Source organism: Dama dama, chromosome 21 (assembly GCF_033118175.1).
Source record: "Dama dama isolate Ldn47 chromosome 21, ASM3311817v1, whole genome shotgun sequence".
NCBI lineage: Eukaryota > Metazoa > Chordata > Mammalia > Artiodactyla > Cervidae > Dama > Dama dama.
Window position 1 is genome coordinate 35,907,111 of NC_083701.1, and position 26,815 is coordinate 35,933,925.

At 40.7% G+C, this 26,815-nt stretch overlaps 1 protein-coding gene across 2 annotated transcripts in view; it reads left to right on the forward strand.

Annotated features, from left to right (window-relative positions):
• Nucleotides 1-26,815, forward strand: part of KCNB2 (potassium voltage-gated channel subfamily B member 2) — a 442,900-nt gene that overhangs the window by 283,412 nt on the left and 132,673 nt on the right. Inside the window, exons 1-2 of one of the 2 annotated variants that reach the window (XM_061123474.1) lie at nt 11,686-11,714; nt 13,112-13,301. The exons of the other annotated variant lie outside the window; for it this stretch is intronic. Coding sequence (XP_060979457.1) covers nt 13,224-13,301 — 78 coding nt within the window. The 5' untranslated portion in view covers nt 11,686-11,714; nt 13,112-13,223. Of the gene's footprint in view, nt 1-11,685; nt 11,715-13,111; nt 13,302-26,815 lie in introns of those variants that run through there. 2 annotated transcript variants of the gene reach the window in all.

Genomic DNA, 26,815 nt, shown 5'->3' on the forward strand with positions numbered 1-26,815 from the left:
TTCTTTAGGTAGATATACTCCTAAGTATTTTATTCTTTTTGTTGCAATGGTGAATGGTATTGTTTCCTTAATTTCTCTTTCTGTTTTTTCATTGTTAGTATATAGGAATGCAAGGGATTTCTGTGTGTTAATTTTATATCCTGCAACTTTACTATATTCATTGATTAGCTCTAGTAATTTTCTGGTAGAGTCTTTAGGGTTTTCTATGTAGAGGATCATGTCATCTGCAAACAGTGAGAGTTTTACTTCTTCTTTTTCTATCTGGATTCCTTTTACTTCTTTTTCTGCTCTGATTGCTGTGGCCAGAACTTCCAACACTATGTTGAATAGTAGTGGTGAGAGTGGGCACCCTTGTCTTGTTCCTGATTTCAGGGGAAATGCCTTCAATTTTTCACCATTGAGGGTGATGCTTGCTGTGGGTTTGTCATATACAGCTTTTATTATGTTGAGGTATGTTCCTTCTATTCCTGCTTTTTGGAGAGTTTTAATCATAAATGAGTGTTGAATTTTGTCAAAGGCTTTCTCTGCATCTATTGAGATAATCATATGGTTTTTATCTTTCAATTTGTTAATGTGGTGTATTACATTGATTGATTTGCGGATATTAAAGAATCCTTGCATTCCTGGGATAAAGCCCACTTGGTCATGGTGTATGATTTTTTTAATATGTTGTTGGATTCTGTTTGCTAGAATTTTGTTAAGGATTTTTGCATCTATGTTCATCAGTGATATTGGCCTGTAGTTTTCTTTTTTTGTGGCATCTTTGTCTGGTTTTGGAATTAGGGTGATGGTGGCCTCATAGAATGAGTTCGGAAGCTTACCTTCTTCTGCAATTTTCTGGAAGAGTTTGAGTAAGATAGGTGTTAGCTCTTCTCTAAATTTTTGGTAGAATTCAGCTGTGAAGCCATCTGGTCCTGGGCTTTTGTTTGCTGGAAGATTTTTGATGACAGTTTCGATTTCCTTGCTTGTGATGGGTCTGTTAAGATCTTCTATTTCTTCCTGGTTCAGTTTTGGAAAGTTATACTTTTCTAAGAATTTGTCCATTTCATCCAAGTTGTCCATTTTATTGGCATAGAGCTGCTGGTAGTAGTCTCTTATGATCCTTTGTATTTCAGTGTTGTCTGTTGTGAGCTCTCCATTTTCATTTCTAATTTTGTTAATTTGGTTTTTCTCTCTTTGTTTCTTAATGAGTCTTGCTAATGGTTTGTCAATTTTGTTTATTTTTTCAAAAAACCAGCTTTTAGCTTTGTTGATTTTTGCTATGGTCTCTTTAGTTTCTTTTGCATTTATTTCTGCCCTGATTTTTAAGATTTCTTTCCTTCTGCTAACTCTGGGGTTCTTCATTTCTTCCTTCTCTAATTGCTTTAGGTGTAGAGTTAGGTTATTTAATTGGTTTTTTTCCTGTTTCTTGATGTAAGCCTGTAATGCTATGAACCTTCCCCTTAGCACTGCTTTTACAGTGTCCCATAGGTTTTGGGTTGTTTTCATTTTCATTCATTTCTATACATATTTTGATTTCTTTTTTGATTTCTTCTATGATTTGTTGGTTATTCAGAAGCGTGTTATTTAGCCTCCATATGTTTGAAGTTTTAACAATTTTTTCCCTGTAATTGAGATCTAATCTTACTGCACTGTGGTCAGAAAAGATGACTGGAATGATTTCAATTTTTTTGAATTTTCCAAGACCAGATTTATGGCCCAGGATGTGATCTATTCTGGAGAATGTTCCGTGTGCACTTGAGAAAAAGGTGAAGTTGATTGTTTTGGGGTGAAATGTCCTATAGATATCAATTAGGTCTAGCTGGTCCATTGTGTCATTTAAGGTTTGTGTTTCCTTGTTAATTTTCTGTTTAGTTGATCTATCCATAGTTGTGAGTGGGGTATTAAAGTCTCCCACTATTATTGTGTTACTATTAATTTCCTCTTTCATACTCGTTAGCGTTTGCTGTACATATTGCGGTGCTCCTATGTTGGGTGCATATATATTTATAATTGTTATATCTTCTTTTTTGATTGATCCTTTGATCATTATGTAGTGTCCTTCTTTGTCTCTTTTCACTTCCTTTATTTGAAAGTCTATTTTATCTGATATGAGTATTGCGACTCCTGCTTTCTTTTGGTCTCCGTTTGCATGAAATATTTTTTTCCAGCCCTTCACTTTTAGTCTGTATGTGTCTCTTGTTTTGAGGTGTGTCTCTTGTAGACAGCATATATAGGGGTCTTGTTTTTGTATCCATTCAGCCAATCTTTGTCTTTTGGTTGGGGCATTCAACCCATTTACATTTAGGGTAATTATTGATAGGTGTGGTCCCGTTGCCATTTACTTTGTTGCTTTGGGTTCACGTTTATACAACCTTTCTGCATTTCCTGTCTAGAGAAGATCCTTTAGCATTTGTTGAAGAGCTGGTTTGGTGGTGCTGAATTCTCTCAGCTTTTGCTTATCTGTAAAGCTTTTGAATTCTCCTTCATATCTGAATGAGATCCTTGCTGGATACAGTAATCTAGGTTGTAGGTTATTCTCTTTCATTACTTTCAGTACGTCCTGCCATTCCCTTCTGGCCTGGAGGGTTTCTATTGATAGATCAGCTGTTATCCTTATGGGAATCCCTTTGTGTGTTATTTGTTGTTTTTCCCTTGCTGCTTTTAATATTTGTTCTTTGTGTTTGATCTTTGTTAATTTGATTAATATGTGTCTTGGGGTGTTTTGCCTTGGGTTTATCCTGTTTGGGACTCTCTGGGTTTCTTGGACTTGGGTGGCTATTTCCTTCCCCATTTTAGGGAAGTTTTCAGCTATTATCTCCTCGAGTATTTTCTCATGGCCTTTCTTTTGGTCTTCTTCTTCTGGAACTCCTATGATTCGAATGTTGGGGCGTTTCACAGTGTCCCAGAGGTCCCTGAGGTTGTCCTCATTTCTTTTGATCCTTTTTTCTTTTTTCCTCTCTGCTTCATTTATTTCCACCATTTTATCTTCTACCTCACTTATCCTATCTTCTGCCTCCATTATTCTACTCTTGGTTCCCTCCAAAGTGTTTTTGATCTCATTCATTGCATTATTCATTTGTAATTGACTCTTTTTTATTTCTTCTAGGTCTTTATTAAACAGTTCTTGAATCTTTTCAATCTTTGTTTCCAGGCTATTTATCTGTAACTCCATTTTGTTTTCAAGATTTTGGATCATTTTTATTATCATTATTCTAAATTCTTTTTCAGGTAGATTCCCTATCTCCTCTTCTTTTGTTTGACTTGGTGGGCATTTTTCATGTTCCTTTACCTGTTGGGTATTTCTTTGCCTTTTCATCTTGTTTAGATTGCTGTGTCCAGAGTGGGCTTTCTGTATTCTGGAGGTCTGTGGTTCCTTTTTGTTGTGGAGGATTAACCCAGTGGGTGGGGTTAGACGATTGGCTTGCCGAGATTTCCTGGTTAGGGAAGCTTGCGTCAGTGTTCTGGTGCGTGGAACTTGATTTCTTCTCTTTGGAGAGCAATGGAGTGCCCAGTAATGAGTTTTGAGATGGGTCTATGTGTTAGGTGTGACCTTGGGCAGCCTGTATGTTGATGTTCAGGGCTATGTTCCTGCGTTGCTGGAGAATTTGCGTGGTATATCTTGCTCTAAAACTTATTGGCTCTTGTGTGGTGGTTGGTTTCAGTGTAGGTGTGGAGGCTTTTGGACGGTCACTTATTACTTAAAGTTCCTTGTAGTCAGGAGTTTTCTGGTGTTCTCAGGTTTTGGGCTTAAGTCTCCTGCCTCTGGATTTCAGTTTTATTCTTCCTGTAGTCTCAGGACTTCTCCAACTATACAGCCCTGATAAGAAAACTTCTAGGTTAATGGCTAAATGATTCTCCCCCGTTAGGGACACCCAGAGAGGTTCACAGAGTCACATGAAGAAGAGGAGAGGGAGGAGGGAGATAGAGATGAACAGGAGGAGAAAAAGGGGGACTCAAGAGGAGAGAGACAGATCTACGCAGCTGTCTGTTCCCAGAATGTTCTCCGTAGCCCAGTCACCTACAAAGATTCACAGAATTGGATTGGGAAGAGAAGGGGAAAGGAGGAAATAGAGGTGTTCTGAGGTAGAAAACAGAGAGTCAAGATTGGAAGAGAATAATCTTCGGTTTAAAAATAGGGCTTCTCTCTTTTTTTTTTTTTTTTGTAAGGTTATAGTGTATTGAAAATGAAAATTAAGGAGTAGTAGAGGAGTACTAGAGGACTTTAAAAGAAATAAGAGAAAAAGAAAAATAGAAAATAGAAGAGAAAAAGGAAAGAAAAAAAAGAAAAAAAAAAGAAAAAGAAGAAAAAGAGAAAAAAAAAAAAGAAAGAAAAAGAAAAAAAAAAATTTTTTTTCCCCCTAATTAAAAAATCGTAAAAGTCTATGGAAATGAAAGTTAAGGAGTAATGGGGGAGTAATAGGGGATTTTAAAGGAAAATAAAAGAGAAAAAATAAAAAAGAAAAAAGAAAAAAAAATAAAAAAAGAGAAAAAAGTAAAATTATATCTAGGAGTTTCTCTGGAGCTGTTGCGGTCAGTGTGGGTTCGGCTCAGTTTCAGATAGCTCCTCGTTCCAGCTTACGCTTCTCGATATCTACAGGCTCCTCCGGTGTAGTCAATGTTTCCTAGAGGGATTTTAATCTGTTGCAGCAGTCCCTTCTGAAGCGGTTCCCTTTGTTTATTTGGCTTCTGTTTGCCGGTCTCTTCAGAGCCTCATTTCCGCCCTGACACAGGCGGGCGGAGGTGGACTCTTATTCAGGTAGCTAGTTCCGTAGCTCCGCGGGGAGGGGCTTGCGCCGCGGGGAGGGGCTGTCGCTGTGGTGACGGGCTGGCGCCGCGGGGCGGGGCTGGCGCTCCCGGGAGGCGCTGACGCTGCCCTCTCCGTCTGCGCTGCTCAGGCTCCCGGCTGTCCTATATGGAGCGCGCCCCGCGCTGCGCGAGGTTCCAGCCCTCGGGTGTTCCACAAAAGAGCGGAAGGAAAAGCTGCGCCCGCTCTCAGTGCCTTCCCCGTCAGAGCGGTCCAGGCAGCCAGGGGCTTGGTGGGCGCACTCTCCCCAAGTGTGGCGCGCCCACTCCCTTCCGCGGACCCAGCCTTAGTTTCCGCTGGCGCCAGTCGGGTGCGCGCGCCTTCTGCCCTCCGGGTTCCCAGCCCCAGTCCCCGCCCGCGCCGGTCGGGTGCCTGTGCCCTGTGTCTCGCCGCGACCTTCCCCTCCCCCCTGCCTCCTGCTTCCGGCGGGGCTGGGCCGGTCCGCAGCCTGCGAGCTCTTCTCTGGACTTTCTCGGTCTCTTTGTTCTGCGAATGGCCGGCAGTGTGTTCGGGCCGGTTAATTTACTCTCTCTCTTTTGGTCTCCCACAGTTCAAGTTGGCAACTCACAGAAGCTCCCTCCGATTGTCCTCAGGGCACTCAGGCCAGGATCCTACCCCAAGCAATGCCGCCTATGAGCTCCCGGGACGGATCTCCGTCCTTAGCTCTTTTGTCTCACTTTTTATCTTTTATATTTTGTCCTACCTCCTTTCGAAGACAATGGGCTGCTTTTCTGGGCGCCTGATGACCTCAGCTAGCGATCAGAAGTTGTTTTGCGAAGTTTGCTCTGTGTTCAGTTTTTCTTTTGATGAATTTGTAGGAGAGAAAGTGGTCTCCCCGTCCTACTCCTCCGCCATCTTGGCTCCTCCACGGTCAAGACTTTTAAAGTTTTGTACTTATCTCAAACCATTTTCTGGACGCCTTCCCCCCTACCACTTGCCATCTACAATATTCTTTGCCCTTCTTTGCCTATCTTTTCCCTTCTTAACATGCATACAATGAGTCCTTTCTTTCAAATTATTTTTATCAGAATGCCATATGATGGATCAAGTTTGGAAAACCTACAACAATTCTGTCTGTCCCTGATCCTGAGAGACAAACCAGAGTCTACTGGTTTCTTTTGCATTTTTATAGGTTTGAAGAAAATAACCCTAGGCCTGGAACTCTGCAGGCTTAACCTCCAAATGTGATACCCATGGGAAGTTCCTTTGCTGGGCCTTAAGACCAGCTTACAAAGATAGTATTTCACCCCAAAACTCTGTCTTTCAATGGTAACCTGAAACCAACATGCAGTTCTTCAGGGACCGGAGCATGAATGCTCTGACACACCCACTGGAACTGAAGCTTTTCCTCAAGACAGGTTCTTCATGGTTTGTTTTTTTTTTTTTTTTTTTGATCATATATACCATAGCACTAAGAGCAATGCCTTCCTTATAGAATTGTTCAATAAGTGATTGTAAATGTGGACTTTTCCTTTAATTATTCTGTTATTCTACTCCTGGAAATCTAAAACTTTGTTGATGTTCAGTCGCTAAATTGTGTCTAACTCTTTGCGACCCCATGGGCTGCAGCACACCAGGCTCTCCTGTCCTTCGCTATCTCCCAGAGTTTGCTCAGATTTGTGTCTGTTGAGTCAGTGATGCTAAATAACCATCTCATCTTCTGCTGCCCTCTTCTCCTTTTGCCTTTAGTTTTTCCTAGCATCAGGGTCTTTTGCAACCTAAAAGTAGCTGAGGCTAAAACCTAGCTCTGCCAGTTGGGAATAGTCAAAGATGCTAATAAACGGTGAGTTTCTTTTTGGTGGGATAATGAAAGCCCACTCCCCCTCATGCCAGGCCCATCTCCACCTTCCACACCTTCTCCCCCCTTACCCCCCACCCCACACACAAACCTACTGGTTTCTTTTCCATTTCTAGTTCCCTACTTCATCCAGCCCCACTGGTACAATATGACCTGCCCTAATAGCAAAGATGCCACGCCATGCAGTCCAGGGTGGAAGATTTCTAGTGGATTGATACAGATGGTAGGCCAGATTCCTATTAGGAATGGACTTTTAGGGGAAGAGGCCCAGGATGAGCATATTCCCACATGACTATCTGGTGAGTCAAGGAAGTGACAAATAAGTAAAGAGAATCTCTTACTATCTCTCTTCTTGCAGTCTCCTGAGTGGTTCTTCTCTAAGACCATCTCTTCAACATGGCACCACCTCAGCTGGGCTCAATTATTGTGTCAAAATGGGAATCTCATGGCACAGCTTTCTTAATTAAAGGCCTTAGTTCAAAAATGCAGACACTCCAACTACATGTACCTTGTGTGAAGACAGAGAATGGCCCATTACCATCTTCTTAACTTTTGTGGATGGCCTTTGGTCATATCACCACACTTGTTTTGCATATTTCAGAAAGTCAGATGAAATGTACTGGAGAATAACTTTTCCCTCAATATCAGTCTAGTGCTGATACCTTGAGCAAATCAAGGTATTTGATATAGCTAAATTTCTTAACTGTACAGTGAAATAATAATACTTTCCTTCTGACCCCCAGTCTAGAAAACTAAACAATAGATAAATATTTGGAAAGGACTCGACTCTTTTCAACCAAAACACACTGCCCCTAACCACATTATTATTATTCTCCAATACATGTTTGGTCTTCAGAACTTCACAAAACATAGTAATATTTAAATAAAAATTATTTACTTTCAAAACACTGATGAAATAAATTTCCTTAGCCTTTCATATGTTTGCTTTCAAAACATTTATAAAATAAATTTCTTTAGCACTTCCAGAAACCAGAAGACCTCACTGTGGCATACAAAAAGGGCTAAGGGTTTGCCTAGTGCATTGGTGCATAGGGAGGAAAAGAGTCCATCTGGCTGGCTGGTTGAGGCTGGCCCAGGGTGAAAACCAAGTTGGTAAGTTTGAGTTTCATCTGTAAGCCTTAGATTTAGAAAGTTTTTGAGCATGGGACTGAAATGATCAGAACTATCTATATTTAGTTGGAGAATCAGGCTTTTACCCAAGTGTCCATGAAATACCTTGTGGTGTATGTGTGTGTGTGCATGAATGTTTGTTGTTTTGCTTTTCATAATATCTTCAGAAGTTGAAGAAGACAGTAGGAGAAAAAGCTGTTAGAAACCTAGGTTGGAAGAAGCATCATGTCATTAGAATATAACAGTATTCCTCCTTCAAAAAAATGCATTCAGTGGAAAATACAACTTGCTACACATCTTCATTTTATTCAGCTATAATTCATGAATGTTTATGGAGTTGTCTTTAATTATGGGATACTACATGTCCTGGTCCATAATTTTTGATTATTAAATAAATTTGAATTAAATATTCCTAAGATAGCTTGTTTATTCCTATGAATGTTTGTAAAGAATCCCCAGTGAGGCCAGTAGCCCACTCGAGTCAGTGTCTCTAGCTCCCTAAGTCTCCATATTTGAGAAAATATGATTTTATCTTAGAACTCCACAGAAGGTCCATTACCTTCTGTTGGTGGTTTAGTCTCTATGTCATGTCTGACTCTTGTAACTCCATGGACTGTAGCCTACCAGGCTCCTCTGTCCATGGGATTTCCCAGGCAAGGATTCTGAACTGGGTTGCCATTTCCTTCTCCAGAGGATCTTCCCAACCCAAGGATCAAACCCAGGTCTCTATGTCTCCTGCATTGGCAGGTGCATTCTTTACCACTAGCGCCACCCAGGAAGCCAAATTTGTCTGTTGGGAGTCAATGAATAAGTTTTGCCAATGACACAATCTCTACTCCCTTTTCATAGATATTTTTGTCCCCTAACCCACCCTCCAAGGGCAAGGATGCAGTTGGCTGCAGTTTTCAACTCTCCTTCTGAAGTGACACTTCATAGAGTGATGTTGCTTTTACTGATAATAAAAATGGCCCCTAATATTCTGGTGTTTGGCTTTCAATAATAAGGATGCCATCCAAGAGTTGAAACTTCCCTGCAGGTTGAGTCTTCCTGAAAGAAGGAACCTTTTATTCCATCTGAGGTTGGTGCAAGAAGCTCTTTGTATTGTTTTCCTCACACTGCATTCATTCTGTTTCCTGTGTGAGACGATTCACCAGTGGCTCAAAAGATGAAAGGGGAAAATCCTGACTTAAATCTTATGTTTCCTCTTAGGGAAAACAATGCAAGCTATTGATAAATCCCTCTTAGACCCAGAGAGGATGGGACCATTACTAAGTCCTGCTAGAGCTCTGTGTTTCAATGATGCCATTACTTGACTGAAATAGATGTGTTATATAGCATATTGGGTCATCACAAACCCTCTTTTTTAGATGGTTATCCTAAAAACCTGAGGTATCTTTATTGACAGCAGTGTCCCTTTTATCTGTTTGTAAAAAGAATAGAATATATTCACTGATTTCCCCTGAAACCTATTTTGGTGAGCCCCCTTGGAAAGATGGATGTTGTACCAACTATAGTTTAGGTTTTAGACCTAAACTTTAAAGGTTGGATAATATAACACCTTACTTTTTAAAAATTTTTGTTGGAGTATGTGATTGTTTTATAATGCTGTGTTACTTTCTGCTGTATAGCAAAGTGAATGAATATACATATATCCACTCTTTTTTAGTTTCTTTTCCCATATAGGTCATTACAGGGCATTGAGTAGAGTTCCTGTGCTACATAGGAGGTCCTTGTTAGTTATCTATTTTATATACATTTGTGTATATGGGGTTTCCCTGGTGGCTCAGATGGTAAAGAATCTGCCTGCAATGCAGGAGACCTGGGTTCCATCTGTGGGTTGGGAAGATCCGCTGCAGGAAGGCATGGCAACCCACTCCAGTAATATTGCCTGGAGAATTCCATGGACAGAGGAGCCTGGTGGGCTACAGTCCATGGGGTCACAAAGAGTCAGACACGACTGAGCTACTAACACAACAACAACACTGTGTGTATATGTCAATCCCAATCTCCCAATTTATCCCTCTCCCCATTTCCCCCCGGGGATATATTTTTTTTTAATAAATTTTATATGTATTGTGGTAAAATACATGTAATGTCTACAATCTTTTTAAAATTTTATTTTATTTTTAATTGGCAGATAATTACTTTACAATATTGTGTTGGTTTCTGCCATACATCAACATGAATCAGCCATGAGTGTACATATGCCCCCTTCCTTCTTAAACTTCCCTCCCCATCCCACACCTCTAGGTTGTTGCAGAGCGCCTGTTTTGGGTTCTTAGCATCATACAGCAAATTCCCACTAGCTGTGTATTTTATATATGGTAATGTATATGTTTCAATACTCTCTCAAATCATCCCACCCTCTCCATTCCCCACAGTGAACCTAAGTCTGTTCTTTATGTTTGCATGGAAGCAAAGGGATAATGTTATTTGTATAGATCATTTTGTTTCTAAATATTTTTCAGGATCCCTAATTTTTTTCTGGAGCATTTCTTGATTTCAAAATATATTTATTAAGCATGGATTGAGGCACTGGATATCTAAAAATGAATAACATGGCACCTGCTCTTAGGTCTAAGTGTCTTAGGTCTTAGGTCTTAGGTCTAAGACAGATTCCCCACCCCCTCAGTAGTGAAAGTTGCTCAGTTGTGTCCTATTCTTTGCAAATCCATGGACTCTAGCCTGCCAGGCTCCTCTGTCCATGGAATTTTCCAGGCAAGAATACTGGAATGGGTTGCCATTCCCTTCTTCGGGGGCTCTTCCTGACCCGGGGATCAAACCTGGGTCTTCTGCACTGCAGGCGGGTTCTTTAGTGCCTGAGCCACCAGGGCTCATTACATAGTATAATGAGGGCTCCTGTAGATGTAAGATAAAGGCAGTCAAGCCACCAAGAAGGAGATTATGTATCTGGGCACATCAGAGAATGTATCTAAGAAAAAGTGGCTTGTAATCAGCCTTGGAGCAGGAGTGGAAGTTTTCCAGATGGAGCCATTGACGGCTATGAGACTGAACAAAAAAGTATCAAAATGGCCTCATTTCCCATCTAACACATTTGCTAAAACAAATGCAGAGTCATTTAAGCCACTTCCTCCAGACTCTACGGAGGGAAAAACTTAACATTTGAAGGAAAAATTAAGCAACTGATTTCCTTATTAAATTTCTGTAAAAGATGAGGCTATTATTAGTCCTGTTAGCCTGCCTGGATCTCAATTTGGCTAATTACATTCCTCCTACCTCATTTATCCCCGTAGTTTTAATTGGTTCCAGAATTCAACTACATTTCTCTTCAATCGTTGTGTTGTGCTGTTATTTGGTATCAGACAGCTGTGATGCTCTACCACAGAGCTGAATATTTTTCAGTAATTGATGCAGTGTTTTCCATCCTAGAGGGGCAAATAAGGCAATTTGCAAAGACTTTGAGATGACAAAAAATCCCTAAATGCATAGATGTGTGGCATTAATTATTGATAGCAATGGTTACACTCATAGAGTCCCTGCTCTTAGAATAACACAGAGCATTGCTTTTGGTCTGCAAAGTCACATGTGCAGAGAAAAATCCTTGTCTCTGTAAGTGTTGTGTCTGGGTTGACACACACACCAAAGTATCGATGATCTTCCTTCTGCTCTGCTAAGATCATGTTGGTTTTAATTAAATACATACTGCAATGTACTAAGAACAGATGTTCATTTTGTTTTGTAATCAACTTAGAGGAAGTTGGTTGGGTCATTTACGTGTATAACAATGGTCTCTGTAGCCCTTCTCCCCTCGATCACTTGTTTGTTTATATCTGACTGGGGATGACAAAGATTGAAACTCTGCAGCTAAAAGCTACTCTGAAGTCTGACATCAGTGTGTTAATGAATTCGGTCATCCTCTTAGGGACCCATATTATTGCCAATGCTGCTGTCAAGTGCCATGTTTGACACCGCTAATGGAGACGAGCAATCTCTGCCACCCATTATGATTTTCACTTCTGGTTAGCGTTCAGGCTCAGGGTAAGTAACAATGACCTAATTAGTAGATATATAAGCAGCTTTCTTCTCTTTTTCACATCAGAAAAATGGTTTCCTTTGCTCTTTTGGTGAATGTAGTAGAACATCTGAAATATCTTCCACTGAGAATTGATGTTCCACTGGGAAAATGTGGTCATGGCCTGCTGACAACTGTTGTTGTTATTGCTGCTTAGTTGTGTCTGACTCTTTGGGACCCCATGGAGTGTAGCCCACCAGGCTCCTCTGTCCATGGGGTTCTCCAGGCAAGAATACTGGAGTGAGTCGCCATGCCCTCCTCCAGAGGATCTTTACAACCCAAGGATTGAACCTACGTTCTTGCATCTCCTGCATTGGCAGGCAGATTCTTCACAACTAGCACCACCTAGAAAGCCCATCATAGCTCAAACAGATGGGACATAATAATACTGCCTCCTCTCTGTAATCCTGTGACTTCGCAGGTCTGGAAGACAAGGAGAAAATGTTGGTGCCTGTGGACAGTGACACCAGTATTGAGTGTTTCCGAGATAGTTTTGATGTAAGGTCAGGTGTACACAACGCTGAGAGAAATGTGAATGACAACCCAGTACTGGGGCATAGTGGGCATGTCTGGCAAAGGCAGAGAGAAGCAGGAACCATGAACGAGAAGTTAGAAACTGCTCTCCAACCAGGCTACTGTGATGATGGGGTTGGCAGAGCAGAAAAAGCACGGAGGAGGTGATGAGTTGGCCTGACTTTGAGCAGTAGCTTTACCTTTCCATTCAGGGAGGAGAAGGATGTGTGTGTCAACAGGAAGACATTTTCAAGAGAGAACTCTGTGCAAAGGCATGTGAGAGTGGCTTGTTCCCCCTCTCCAAAAAAAAAAAAAAAGAGTGATTCAGTATGACAAGGGTGAGGGGAGATGAGAGGACATAGTAGGGTGGGTAGGATCTGGAAAGGAAGTTGAGTCTAGTTGTGATGACTAGGGAGTGGGGCCATATATGAAGTTACACTCATTCCCAAGCCTTGGGGAGTCATCAAAGGACTTAAGATAGAGAAAGACTGTTGTGATCATGTTTCTGAGAGCAGAACAGCAGCGCATATATTTGGGGCTTCCCAGGTGGTAAACAGCTCGGTTGGTAAAGAAACCACCTGCAATGCAGGAGACCCCAGTCCGATTCCTGGGTCAGGAAGATCTGCTGGAGAAGGGATAGGCTACCCACTCATAGTATTCTTGGGCTTCCCTTGTGGCTTAGCTGGTAAAGAATCCACCTGCAATGCAGAGACCTGGGTTGGGAAGATCCCCTGGAGAAGGGAAAGGATACCCACTCCAGTATTCTGGCCTGGAGAATTTCATGGACTGTATAGTTCACGGGGTCGCAAAGAGTCGGACACGACTGAGTGACTTTCGCTTTCATTTTCAGGTGGCAAAGAACCCACCTTCCAATGCAGGAGATGTAAGAGATGTAACCTGAGTCAGGAAGATCCACTAGAGGAGGGCATGGCAACCCACTCCAGTGTGGGAGTGGAGATCACATGGACAGAGGAGCCTGCCAGACTACAGTCCATAGGATCACAAAGAGTTGGACACAACTGAAACAACTTAGCATGCAGGTGTGCTGTATATTGAAGTGGGGAGAGATTGTAGGGAGGCCAGAGAAATGTTTCAGGGGCCTTGCTCAGTGGTTCAGCACAATAGCCAACAAGAACCAATATACCTGCTTTCTTCCTTTCCTTTATTGTTTTTCTTTGTAAAGCCTGCATGCAACTGCGTATTATCCTCTTTACTCACTGCTGTGATGGAATACAGAACCTGGAAAATTGATACTTTTTTAAAATCTAAGCTTTTTTTTTTTAATTGGAGTGTAGTTGCTTTAGCATGTTGTGTTCGTTTCTGCTGTACAACAGTGTGAATTGGCCATTTGTGTACATGTGTCCCCTCCCTCTAGAACCTCCCTCCCACCTCCCCATTCCATCCCTGTAGGTCATCACAGAGCACCAAGCTGAGCTCCCTATGCAGCGGAGCAATGTCCCATTAGCTGTCTATTTTACACATACAAGTATATATATGTCAAAGCTACTCTTTCAGTTTGTTCCACCCTCCCTTCCCTGTGTCCACAAGTCCGTTCTCTATGTCTGTGTCTCTATTCCTGCCCTACAAAATAGGTTCATCAGTACCATTTTTCTGGATTCCATATATATGTATTAATATATGATACTTGTTTTTCTCTGACTTACTTCACTCTGTATTACAGACTCTAGGTTCATACACATCACTACAAACAACTCTGTTTCATTCCCTTTTATGGCTGAGTAATATTCCATTGTATATATATTGTATACCATATCTTCTTTATCCATTCATGTATTAATGGACAGCTGGGTTGCTTCCATGTCCTGGCTATTGTAAATAGTGCTGCTCTGAACATTGGGGTACATGTGTTTTTTGAATTATGGTTTTCTCAGGGTATATGCCCAATAGTGGGATTTCTGTGTCAAATGGGGTTTTATTTTTAGTTTTTTAAGGAACCTCCATACTGTTCTCCATAGTTAACAAAGAGGAAATTGAGACAGTTTTGAGTTATAAAGTATTACCATGATATAGAAATTATCGATGGTCACTTGAAAAATAGTATCACAATGGGGAAGATGTAAGTGCTTGGGGACAGCAAAAATAAAATCAGATTGATTCTTCTGCAGATGAATATTGGTATTAGTATCTTATTGTACTCACATCAAAGGTTTTAATCAATATTATGCTTCCTTTCTACTTCCTTGCTGTCCACACCACCCCCCTCTCCAGAGGTTTAGCTAAATTAACTACTAATTAAGCCATAACATTTGAAGATGACTTGTAAGGTTTTTCTGTATTATTAACAAAATGAAAGACAATCGATTAGGAAAATTCATTCACTCAGTGAACAAAGACTATGTGAACATCTGTTATCTGTATTTGTCAGCTACTGTGCTGACAACTGGCAATACCAAGATGCAAAACACTGTCCCTGTTTCTCAGAGCTGGAGCTGCAGCTTGGGAGGGGTAACTAAGGATCTGATCAAGTGGAAGTATCGAAAAGAAAGTACTGACTTCCTCCTTCCCCCCCCCAAAAAAAAACAGAAAAGAAAGTACTGGATCCCAAGGTTCCACAGAGTAGTGGTCTTTAGTCCTTAACGTAAATGTTGCAATGAGAATATCACTTCAAATCATTAAAGAGGAGATATGACAGTGACTTGGTTGGTGGGCAATGGTGCCAAACTGCCCAAGTTCATATCCCAGTTCTATCACTTACAAGTTCAGTTTCTTCACAGGCGAAGGTGGATCCTCACACCACAAAGGTAATTGTGAGGTTCACGTGGGGTAGTATCTATGAAGCACTCATATCAGTGCTTCCCACATTGTAGCTGCTCAGTCATTGTTACTTGTAATTGTTAGGATCACAGGCCAGACAACTTACAATAGCAAAGTGGAAAAATAAAGTTCAGCAGATCACATATATTAAGAAGAAGATGTCTTCTCCAGATCCCTGTCCTCCCTCTGCAGAGGTAACCTTTCTCCCTTTGGCCATGTTTCTAATCACAGAGCTAGCATCTGTGAAATCAGACAACCATAAGAAAGAGATTATTGTTGTTCTTGCTTTCCAAAGGTGACATGTTGGGGTGTGGGGCCCCTAAGGAAATGACAAGATGGAATTTAAGAACATTATCTTAAAATACAAATCTGTGTTCCTGCATACAGCTGTGTTGTTGAGCTACTCCTGCTGCAAATAAAGATCTTGGGAAAGAGACAGATATATACATACACATATACATATGCATATATATATACATGCATGCGCATATATGTGTGTGTGTGTATATATGTGTGTGTGTGTGTGTGTATATATATGTGTGTATATATATATATATATATATATATATATACATCTTCCCCAGTGGCTCATCAGGTAAAGAATTGGCCTGCAATGCAGGAGACATAGGAGATGCCAGTTCAATCTCTAGGTTGGAATGATTCCCCTGGAGAAGGAAATAGCAGCCTACTCCAGTATTCTTGCCTAGAGAAGCTCATGGACAGAGGAGCTTAGTGGGCTACAGTCCAAAGGGTTCCAAAGAGTCAGACACAACTGAGCACCTGTGCGCGCGCGCATGCGCGAGCGCGTGTGTGTGTGTGTGTGTGTGTGTGTGTGTGTATGGTTAGCCCAATCTGTTGACCCAGTGGTATTCTAAATTAGCCTTTTTATCCATCATTTTACCAGGATGCTTCATGCTTCTCTCAACCTCAAACCCATTTTCAGTCTGGTTCTTTAGATAATGTAATCAACCAAAATGTTGGTACTTGCTTTCAAGCCATGGGACCCTACCTACATCATCATGTCTTAGAATTTACAAACCAGTTTATAGCATGCTTCTTCTTCTGTCAGCTCAGTTGGTGAAGAATCTATCTGCAATGCAGGAGACCCTGGTTCACGGGAAGATCTGCTGGAGAAAGGATAGACTACCCACTCCAGTATTCTTGGGCTTCCCTTGTGGCTCAGCTGATAAAGAATCCGCCTGCAATGCGGGAGACCTGGGTTCCATCCCTGTGTTGGGAAGATCCCCTGGAGAAGGGAAAGCCTTCCCACTCCATTATTCTGGCCTAGAGAATTCCATGAACTATATAGTCCATGGGGTCGCAAAGAGTCAGACATGACTGAGCGACTTTCACTTTCACTTTTCTCTTCAGTGCTTGTGCAGGAGCCCTGCAGGGGTAAACTTTGTGTGAAAGAGGACTGATCGTTGGAACCTTTTATAAACATGGTCCTTCTCTGTGGAAGCCCTATTTCTCTATGAGCAGTCAGGGTGAGGTAGGAAGGGCACTGAGATGGATGAGGAAACATGACCTGGCTCTAGTCCTGGCTCTGACCTTGGGAAAGAACCACAACTTCTGTGGTTCAATTTCTTCATTTGTTAAATGGCAGAGGTCGACTACGTGAACTCTGTGGTTTTACTCAATTTCAAGCCCCCGACTAATGAAAAGTGACCAGAGTTTTAATCGAAGATATAGCGACAGGAAACCCTTAATAGAGGGATGTAGGACAATTTCAACCATTCATTCAGCTGGTATTTCTTGAAAGCCTAGTACAGACCTGTATCAGGTACAGGCCCCGGACGTAGTGGTAGCAAGCATAGGTCTCTACACTTACGAAGTGTATATTGTAATGAGGGAGGGAGACAGCAAAGAAGTTAGCAAAGTAATTCCAGGTTGTTAGAAGTACCCTGAAGGAAATAACCAAGGAAGCACAGGACAAAGAGCAGAAATAGACTCATAGGTCTAGAGAGAGAGGTCACGTGGTTTCGTATCTTCTCCCCTCCCCCACCATCCCATACATTTTCATCACAATCAGAATGAAGAGTCTGCCACAGAGGAAAAAGGAAGAGACGTTTCCGGGGGTGCAGCCCACCATCAGACCTCCCTAGGAAGAAAGATAATTGAGATTTTTAACACAACCGCCAGGTCTAAATATACACCCACTAACAATCAATAAGAGATTTATAGCTGTTTTGGGAAGCTATGGTTTTACAGCACACAGTGTTGGTTCTGTCCTATATCTCTGAACATGCCTGGTCCCCAAAGAGCTTTTGAGATGAAGTATACGACCCTTATACAATGTGCCAGCCAATGCAAGTGAGCTGTTTTCTGGAATCCAAGGTTGTTGTGAGAGTCACAGAATATACTCTTCAGTGAGTAGGCCCTTGTAAACTTGACCTACCCGGCAGGTGTGAGTTACTATTATGCCTCTTACTAATAGAGACATTACAGATGGCGTCTGCAGGCACCGTCCACTTCTAGACGTTCTGCTTGGTTCTGAGAGCAGCTCTGTTCTTCCTGCTTCCATCTTCCTTTGCACAGATCAGACTAACCTTCCTTGGGATTCTACTCACAGCATCACGAAGGTGAGGTCTGCCTTTTGTGGCTCACACAGATATTGGTGTTTGACTTGCTCACTGGGTCCCAGGAAACTGCTTAGCATCACAAATCAGAAAACACCACATCTCAACAGTATCCAGGCAGGGGAAAGGCAGCCACTTCTGTACCACACTAATGTGAGACCAGAATGAATGTATGTCTCAGTTTGGGTCACATGTTTCACCAGGAAAAATAAATGAAAAAAAAAAAAAACAAGGGAAAAATAAACCCAAAGAAAGTGTTTTTCTAAATCCTTTATTGAGTTAGTAAGGGACTTTGGGAGAAATAAGAAACCAGAGCGAAGGAAACAGAAAGGCAAACCCAGTTAGTAAAGCAGAAATGCTATTAAAAGAACTGAGAAATCACTAAAACATCCTACCTGGGCGATTTTCCTGGTGCTAACCTTGTCAGCCAACCTCCCAGGTGACTCAGTGGTAAAGAATCGACCTGCCAAGCAATAGACACGGGTTCGATCCCTGGGTCAGGAATACCCCCTGGAGAAGGAAATGGCAACCCACTTGCCTGGGAAATCCAACGGACAGAGGAGCCTAGCGGGCTACAGTCCATGGGATCCCAAAGAGTCAGACATAACTTAGTGACTAAACAGCAGCAACCTTTTCAGGAGTTTCAGAGCAAGTTACACACGGGCCAAGAAACTTCAGGTGGCAGTTTTTCTGAGTCTGGCTATATACAGCCTTCGATTTGACCTCACTACGTCTTACACACCAGGGATCATTTCTGCTCTCAAACACAGTCTTCTAATATGAGCTCCAAAACCATGAAATTGAATGAATTCTGTCTGCAGTTCCCTGCATGTCACTGACATATGTCAGAATATATACGTTGATCAGAAGCATCTAAATCTATGTAGTAATTATTTCATAGTATTTTTGACATTTCATAATGCTCCTAAATAAAAATCTTCAGATGACAACAGATGTTTGAACTGCCAAATGATGTTTCATGTCATAGTTTTATTAATTTATTTTCTTTTTTTATATTTGAATCTTTCTTTTAGGCTTTCTTTTTAATTAACTTTTATTGGAGTATAATTGACTTACAATGTTGTGTTAGGTTTTGCTGTATAGCTGAGTTAATCAGTTATGCACTCTTTTTTAGATTCTTTTCCCATATAGATCATTACAGAGTATTGAATAGAGTTCCCTGTACTATACAGTAGGTCCTTACTAGTTATCTATTTTATATATCATATATATATGATATAGTATCATATATATATGTATCATATATATCATAAATTTAGTATCATAAATTTAAACAACAACTGGTATGCTCCTACACTGTTGGTGGGAATGTAAATTGGTGCAGCCACTATGGAAAACAGTATGAAAGTGTTTTCTATACAATATAGAACTCAAAAAACCAAAATTAGAACTATCACATGATCCAGTAATCCCACTCCTAAGCATAGTTCCAGAAAAGATGAAAATTCTAATTCAAAAACATACATGCACCCCAGTGTTCATAGCAGCACTATTCACATTAGGCAAGATATGGAAGCAACCTAAATGTCCATCAACAGATGAATGTATAAAGAGGATGTGGTATATTTTGGGTGGCCCTGCACAGCATGGCTCATAGTTTCATTGAGTTATGCAAGCCCCTTCACCACAACAAGGCTGTGACCCATTTAGGGGATATATAGATAGATAGATAAATATGAATGCTAAGTCGCTTTAGTCATGTCTGACTCTTTGCAACTCCATGGACTGTAGCCTTCCAGGCTCTTCTGTCCATGGGATTCTCCAGGCAAGAATACTGGAGTGGGTTGCCATTTCCTACTCCAGGGGTTCTTCCCAATCCAAGGATTGAACCCACATGTCTTATGTCTCCTGAATTGGCAAGTGGGTTCTTTACCACTAGCGCCACCTATATATATATATATATATATATATATATATATATAATGGAATATTACTTAGCCATAAAAAGAATGAAATAATGCCATCTGCAGCAACATGGATGGACCTAGAGATTATCACACAAAGTAAATGAACTAAGACAAATATCATATAATATCATTTATATGTGGAATCTAAAAAAATGATACAAGTGAACTTTTTTAGAAAACAGAAATAGGCTCACAGACATAGAAAACAAACTTATGGTTACCAAAGGGGAAAGGGGTGGTGGAGGAATAAACTGGGAATTTGGGTTTAACAGATACACACTACTTATTATGTATGAAATAAATAAACAACAAGAATTTACTGTATAGCATGAGAAACTGTATTCAATGTTGTGCAATAACCTACAATGGAAAAGAATCTGAGAAAGAATTTTGTAAGGTCTTACAGAAAACTTGAACTAACTTTTTGACCAACCCAATTTATATATATATATATATATATATATAAAAAACTGAATCATTTTTCTGTACACCTGAAACTTTGTAAATCAGCTATACTTCAATGAAAAATAAATAAAATATATGGGAGCATGTGGGGGAAAAAACACCTGGTATCATACCTGACATGTAATAAGCAGTTCAGTGTTTGAATGAAAACTATTAAGTAGAGTCTTCATTTCTAAGAAGAGTCTTTGTAATCTAGTCCCCACGCTAACACTGAACATGATCCAGAATTCATATGCTTTGTTTGTGAACTAGAAAAATGTTCTGGAGGATGCTTGCAGTTAAAAATGTTAATCACAGCACACTGTTAGTGTGTTTGGGAGAAATGTTTTAATACCTTGAGGATTAGATCATTTAATGGGAGAATAAACAGGGGTACCATGTACTTGATGTATTGCCCCATGCCACCCTCAAGACAGCGCTTCACCTCCATTATGCCTACTTATCCTCCAGGCTCAGAGTTTTGACCTGAGGGAATTTTCTGCAACCTAAATTTGCATCACATCTCATTTTATACACTCATAGCACGAAGTCCGGTGGCCTTGAAATACTAACTTTGCAGAGTATGCTACTCAGAACATCTCAAAGCTGGGGTCTCTTTCACTGTTCACACAATTATAATTTTATATCTATTTGGTTCATTACTCGATTAATGCCTATTTTCCACATTAGACTATACAATGCTTGAGGACAGGATCATGAAAGATAATTGCTTGCTATTCTAGCACAGCATCTGGCCAAAGCTGAGCGCTCAGTAGATATTTCTTGAATGAATACTGCATGAAGTAGTTTTTGTGTTCAGGACTTCTGTGACACATTAGTCATTTCAAGCAATCAAAAAAGCAGCCTTTACATCTCATAAATTATGAGCTAGTATTTTCATTGAAATGCTCCTCTCTGCATGATGGCTGGGTATGGTCTACTCTGGTCCATGTGGAGATAAAGTCCAAACATCTAATACTCTTTCTCTTTCCCAAGACAAACATTTTTTTTTCTATTTCATTAAGGTTTATTAAAGATTGTTGAATATAGTTCCCTGTGCCATACAGTGTGTGTGTGTGTGTGTGTGTGTGTGTGTGTGTGTGTGCACATGCTCAGTCGTGTCCGACCCTTTGTGACCCCATGGACTGTAGACCACCTGGCTCCTCTGCCCAAGGGATTTTCCAGGCAAGAATACTGGAGTGGGTTGCCATTTTTTCCTCCAGGGGATCTTCCAGACCCAGGGATTGAACCCACGTCTCTTGCATCTCCTGCACTGGTGGGCGAATTCTTTACCCCTGAGCCACCTGGCAAGCCCATGCTATACACTAGGCCCTTGCTGTTTACCCATCTCTATATATAGTAGTTTGCATCTGCTAACCCCAAGCTCCTAATTCATCCCTCCCCCTCCCCAGCAACCATAAGTCTAAGGCAAACATGTTAACCAATATCCCTAAACCAGTTTCTCCTCTACTATATAAAATGTAATTGTCCTTCCGCCTATAAATCTTATTTTCACCCAAAGGTATATGTGACCTTTACAGATTATAATGAAGTTAAAATTGAAATGAACAAAAAGAGAGCATTGAACTTGGAGCTCCTCTCCCTGGCAGCTCCATGCAGCAAGCTACCATGACTCTGGAGAATTCAAAGAAAGGAAGGTTGATGAGCTCTGGGACATTGGTCTCTGAGACAGAGAAAGACTTCTCCTTTCAATTTTATTAGAGAAATACTTTTTTTCAAAATGATTTCATAGTGTGAATGTTGCCCCCAACTATGTCCTCTGTCACTTCTCTGACAAGGATAAGCAGTATACAAGGACGCCTCTTCCAAGAGACTGCAAGTACTCCAGATTCTCCAGTACATTCGGGGCTGACTGATGGCTGACATCACACCTTCCACCTTAAAATTTAGAAACAGATGCCACTGTTACAGTGTAATCTTTCTTTTAAAAGAAATACCACTGTATAGGAATGATTTTTTTTTCAGTTACATATTGCCACAATAATGCTTCATAATAAATAATCATAATGTATTGGTGGCCTACAATAGTAAACATTTTATTATCTTTTAAAAAATAAACATTTTAAAATTAGAAGTGACTTAACAATGTTGTGTTAGTTTCAGGTGGACAGCAAATGATTCAGTTATATATATATGTATGTATATATGTATACACACATATATATGTATATTATTTTTCAGATTCTTTATGTGTATATATATATACACACATGTATATTCTTTTTCAGATTCTTTAAATATATATATTATATATATATATATACATACATACACATATATCCTTTTTCAGGTTCTTTATATATATATATATACACACACACAGACACACATATATTCTTTTTCAGATTATTTTTCCCTACAGGTTATAAAAAAATAGTGAATACAGTTCTTTGTGCTATATAGTAGGTCCTTATTGGTTATCTATTTTATATATAGCAGTGAAAGTGTTAGTCTCTCAACCGTGTCCGACTCTTTGTGACTCCATGGACTGTACCCCGCCAGGCTCTTCTGTCCATAGGATTCTCCAAGCAAAAATACTGGAGTGGGTAGCCATTCCCTTCTCCAGGAGATCTTCCTGACCCAAGGATGAAACTCGGATCTCCTGCACTGCAGGCAGATTCTTTACCATCTGAGCCACCCAGGAAGCCCTATAAGAGCAGTGGGTATATGTTAATCCCAAAGTTTTAATTTATCCCTCCCTGCTATGTCCCTTTGGTAACCATACACCTTTGGGTCTATTTCTGTTCTGCATGTAAGTTCATTTATATCATTTTTATTTTTTTAGATTCCACATATAAGCGATGTCATATATTTGTCTGTCTGGCTTACTTCACTTAGGATGATAATCTCTAGGTCTATCCATGTTGCTTCAAATGGCACTATTTTTCCTTTTCTGTGACTGAGCTATACTCTATTGTGTGTTATACTCCATTTTTTATGACTGGGTTATACTCCATATATGCTCCACATCATCTTTGTGCATTCATCTGTTGGTGGATATTTAGGTTGCTTCCGTGTCTTGGTTATTGTAAATAATACTGCAATGAACATTGAGGTGCATATATATTTTTGAGCTGTGATTTTCTCTACATATATGCCTAGGAGTGGGGTTGCAGGATCGTATGGTAGCTCTGATCTTTTTTTTTTTTTTTGCTCACAGAAAGGAGCAAACAGGAAAGAAATAATTGGCTAATCACTTTTCCAAAGATATTAGCCTCTGTTTTTTTATTATTTTTCTTTATATTTTTTGTTAGTCTCTCAGTCGTGTCCAACTCTTTGTGACCTCATAGACTCTAGCCTGCCAGGCTCCTCTGTCCATGGAATTCTCCAGACAAGAATACTGGAGTTTGTAGCCATGCCCTTCTTCAGGGGATCTTCCCAACCCAGGGATTGAACCCGGGTCTCCAGCATTGTAGATGGATTCTTTACCATCTGAGCCATCAGGGAAGCCCATTATATCTTGGTGTCAAGTGTATCTTGGCATCCATTACTATGACTACAGTTATGTCACTCTTTTAATTGTTGTCAATGGGACAAAAACACTAAAGTTTCCTTGGTTTAACATCATTCTCACCTTGACTTCTACTTGGATGGTTTTTACCTATAGAGTCAAGCTCCCTGGTAGCCTACCTTCTAGGTAAGGCAATGCCAAAGAATGTTCAAACTACCATACAATTGCACTCATCTCACATGCTAGCAAAGTAATGCTCAAAACTCTCCAAGCCAGGCTTCAACAATATGTGTACCGTGAACTTCCAGATGCTCAAGCTGGATTTAGAAAAGGCAGAGGAACCAGAGATCAAATTGCCAACATCCGTTGGAGCATCGAAAAAAGAAGAGAGTTCCAGAAAAAATCTACTTCTGCTTTATTGACTATGCCAAAGCCTTTGATTGTGTGGATCACAATACACTGTGGAAAATTCTTCAAGAGATGGGAATACCAGACCACCTGACCTGCCTCCTGCGAAATCTATATGCAGGTCAAGAACAACAGTTAGAACCAGACATGCAACAACAGACTGGTTCCAAACCTGGAAAGGAGTACATCAAGGCTGTATATTGTCACCCTGCTTATTTAACTTTTGGACTCTGTGGGAGAGAGCGAGGGCAGGATGATATGGGAGAATGGCATTGAAACATATAAATTATTGTATGTGAAACGAATCGCCAGTCCAGGTTCAATGCATGATACAGGGTGCTCGGGGCTGGTACACTGGGATGACCCAGAGGGATGGGATTGGGAGGGAGGTGGGAGGAGTGTTCAGGATGGGGAACGTATGTATATTCACAGCGGATTCGTGTCAATGTATGGCAAAACCAATACAATATTGAAAAGTAAAAAAAAAATAATTAATTAATTTTTTTTTTTTTTAAAAGAAAGACCGAAAAAAAAAAGGACAATTGCCAAGGACCTACCCTGTAACACAGGGAATACTACTCAATGTCATGTGGCAGCCTGGATGGGATGGGCGTTTGGGGGAGAATGGATACCTGTATATATATGGCTGTGTCCTTTTGCTGTTTACCTGAAACTACCACAATGTTAATTTGCTATATTCCCAATACAAAATAAAAAGTTTAAAGTTTGAAGAAAAAGATTATAATGACCTAAAAAATAAATTAATAAAATGCTAATGCTGTAAGAAAGAAAACAAAACAAAAAAAAACCTTATGTACAGAGTACATCATGTGAAATGCTGGGCTGGATGAAGCGTAAGCTGGAATGAAGATTGCTGGGAGAAATATCAATAACCTCAGATACGCAGATGGCACCACTCTTATGGCCGAAAGTGAAAAAGAACTAAAGAACCTCTTGATGAAAGTGAAAGAGGAGAGTGGAAAAAGCTGGCTTAAAACTCAACATTCATAAAACTAAGATCATGGCATCTAGTCCCATCACTTCATGGCAAATAGATGGGGAAACAATGGAAACAGTGAGAGACTTTATTTTCCTGGGTTCCAAAATCACTGCAGATGGTGACCGCAGCCATGAAATTAAAAGACACTTGCTCCTTGGAAGGAAAGTTATGACCAACCTAGACAGCATATTAAAGAGCGGAGACATTACTTTGCCAACAAAGGTTCGTCTAGTCAAAGCTTTGTTTTTTCCAGTAATCATGTATGAATGTGAGAGTTGGACTATAAAGAATGCTGAACACCAAAGAACTGATGCTTTAGAACTGTGGTGTTGGAGAAGACTCTTGAGAGTCCCTTGGACTGCAAGGAGACCCAACCAATCCATCCTAAAGGAAATTAGTCCTGAATATTCATTGGAAGGACTGATGCTGAAGCTGAAATTTCAATACTTTGCCACCTGATGTGAAGAGCTGATTCATTGGGAAAGACCCTGATGCTGGGAAAGAGTGAAGACAGGAGGAGAAGGGAACAACAGAGGGTGAGATGGTTGGATGGCATCACCAACTCAATGGACATGAGTTTGAGTAAGCTCCAGTAGTTGATGATGGACAGGGAAGCCTGGCGTGCTGTAGTCCATGGGGTTGCAAAGAATTGGACACAACTGAGCAACTGAACTGAAACTGAGGTGAAAATGGGTACCTCATTTGCACCTGAGATGCTTTGTGGGGGAGGGAATATCTTGGGAAGATGCCATTCAGAGATCAGAACAGATCATCACAGCCTGAAGAGACTTATCAGAGAAGGTTCAGGACCAAGGAAACAGAGGTGAGGCAACAGGTGAGACTGAGAAGGATGAAGGCTTTGGGACAGGATGCCCAAACTTATCATCCATTTTATTCTGAGAATGAAAGGAGGTGCTGTGAATAATTACACCAGAACAAGTGCCACAGGTTTGAACAAACCCCAGGAGATAGTGAAGGACAGGGAAACCTGGCATACTGCAGTCCATGGGGTTGCCAAGGATTGGACATGACTGAGCAACTGAACAACAAGAGCCATAAACCTGAACTGTCTCTGGCCAGGATGCATGGTCACCATCAGAGGGAAAGGAATCCTATAGACTCCTCTATGGTGAAGACTTTATCTTTCTGTCCTTCTTTGTCTATATGTCCACTGTTTACCAACTCCTCTCTGATGGACATGTCAGTTCCTTCTGTGTTTAGTTAAAGAAGTACCTTCCACCAGCTGTGGTCTAGTCTTGTCTTTGCACTTTGCACCACTTGTCTTTAAGATAGTGGAGCAAAGTCTTTCCCTCAAAGCTCGGTTGGTAAAGAGTCTGTCTGCAATGCAGGAGACCCAGGTTCAATTCCTGAGTCAGGAAGATCCCCTGGAGAAGGAAATGGCAACCCATTCCAGTATTCTTGCCTGGAGAATCCCATGGACAGAGGAGCTTGGCAGGCTACAGTCTATGGGGTCGCAAGAGTCAGACACGACTGAACGACTAAGCACACACAGTCTTTAAGGTGACATGCCTGAATATCTCTGAATGGGACCAGCTGTGTATTCATTTTATAGTGTAGCTATTAGAGGGGAACAAACTGATTAATACATCGTCTATTCCCAAGTTTTTGAAGAGTATCCTCTAATGCAGTAATTCCCCCCCCCCTTTTTTTGCATTTATTAGAAGGACATCTATTAAAAAAGAGGTATTATTTTTCAAAGTTTTGGAACCTCATATCAAGGAATTTTCCTGCTTGATAGAGAGAAAGCTTGGGTGCCCTCTTTAAACATCCCAATCTAAAGCCCACATGTCTCTGGGTAGATATTCTTAAGTATTTAAAATGTGATAAAGTCAGTCATAAAGGCAGAGAATCAGCTACATAAGCTGTGGTATGTAAATTATGGTCCAGTTTGTTGTATAGCTGTTGTTATTGTCAAAAGCAATGAAAA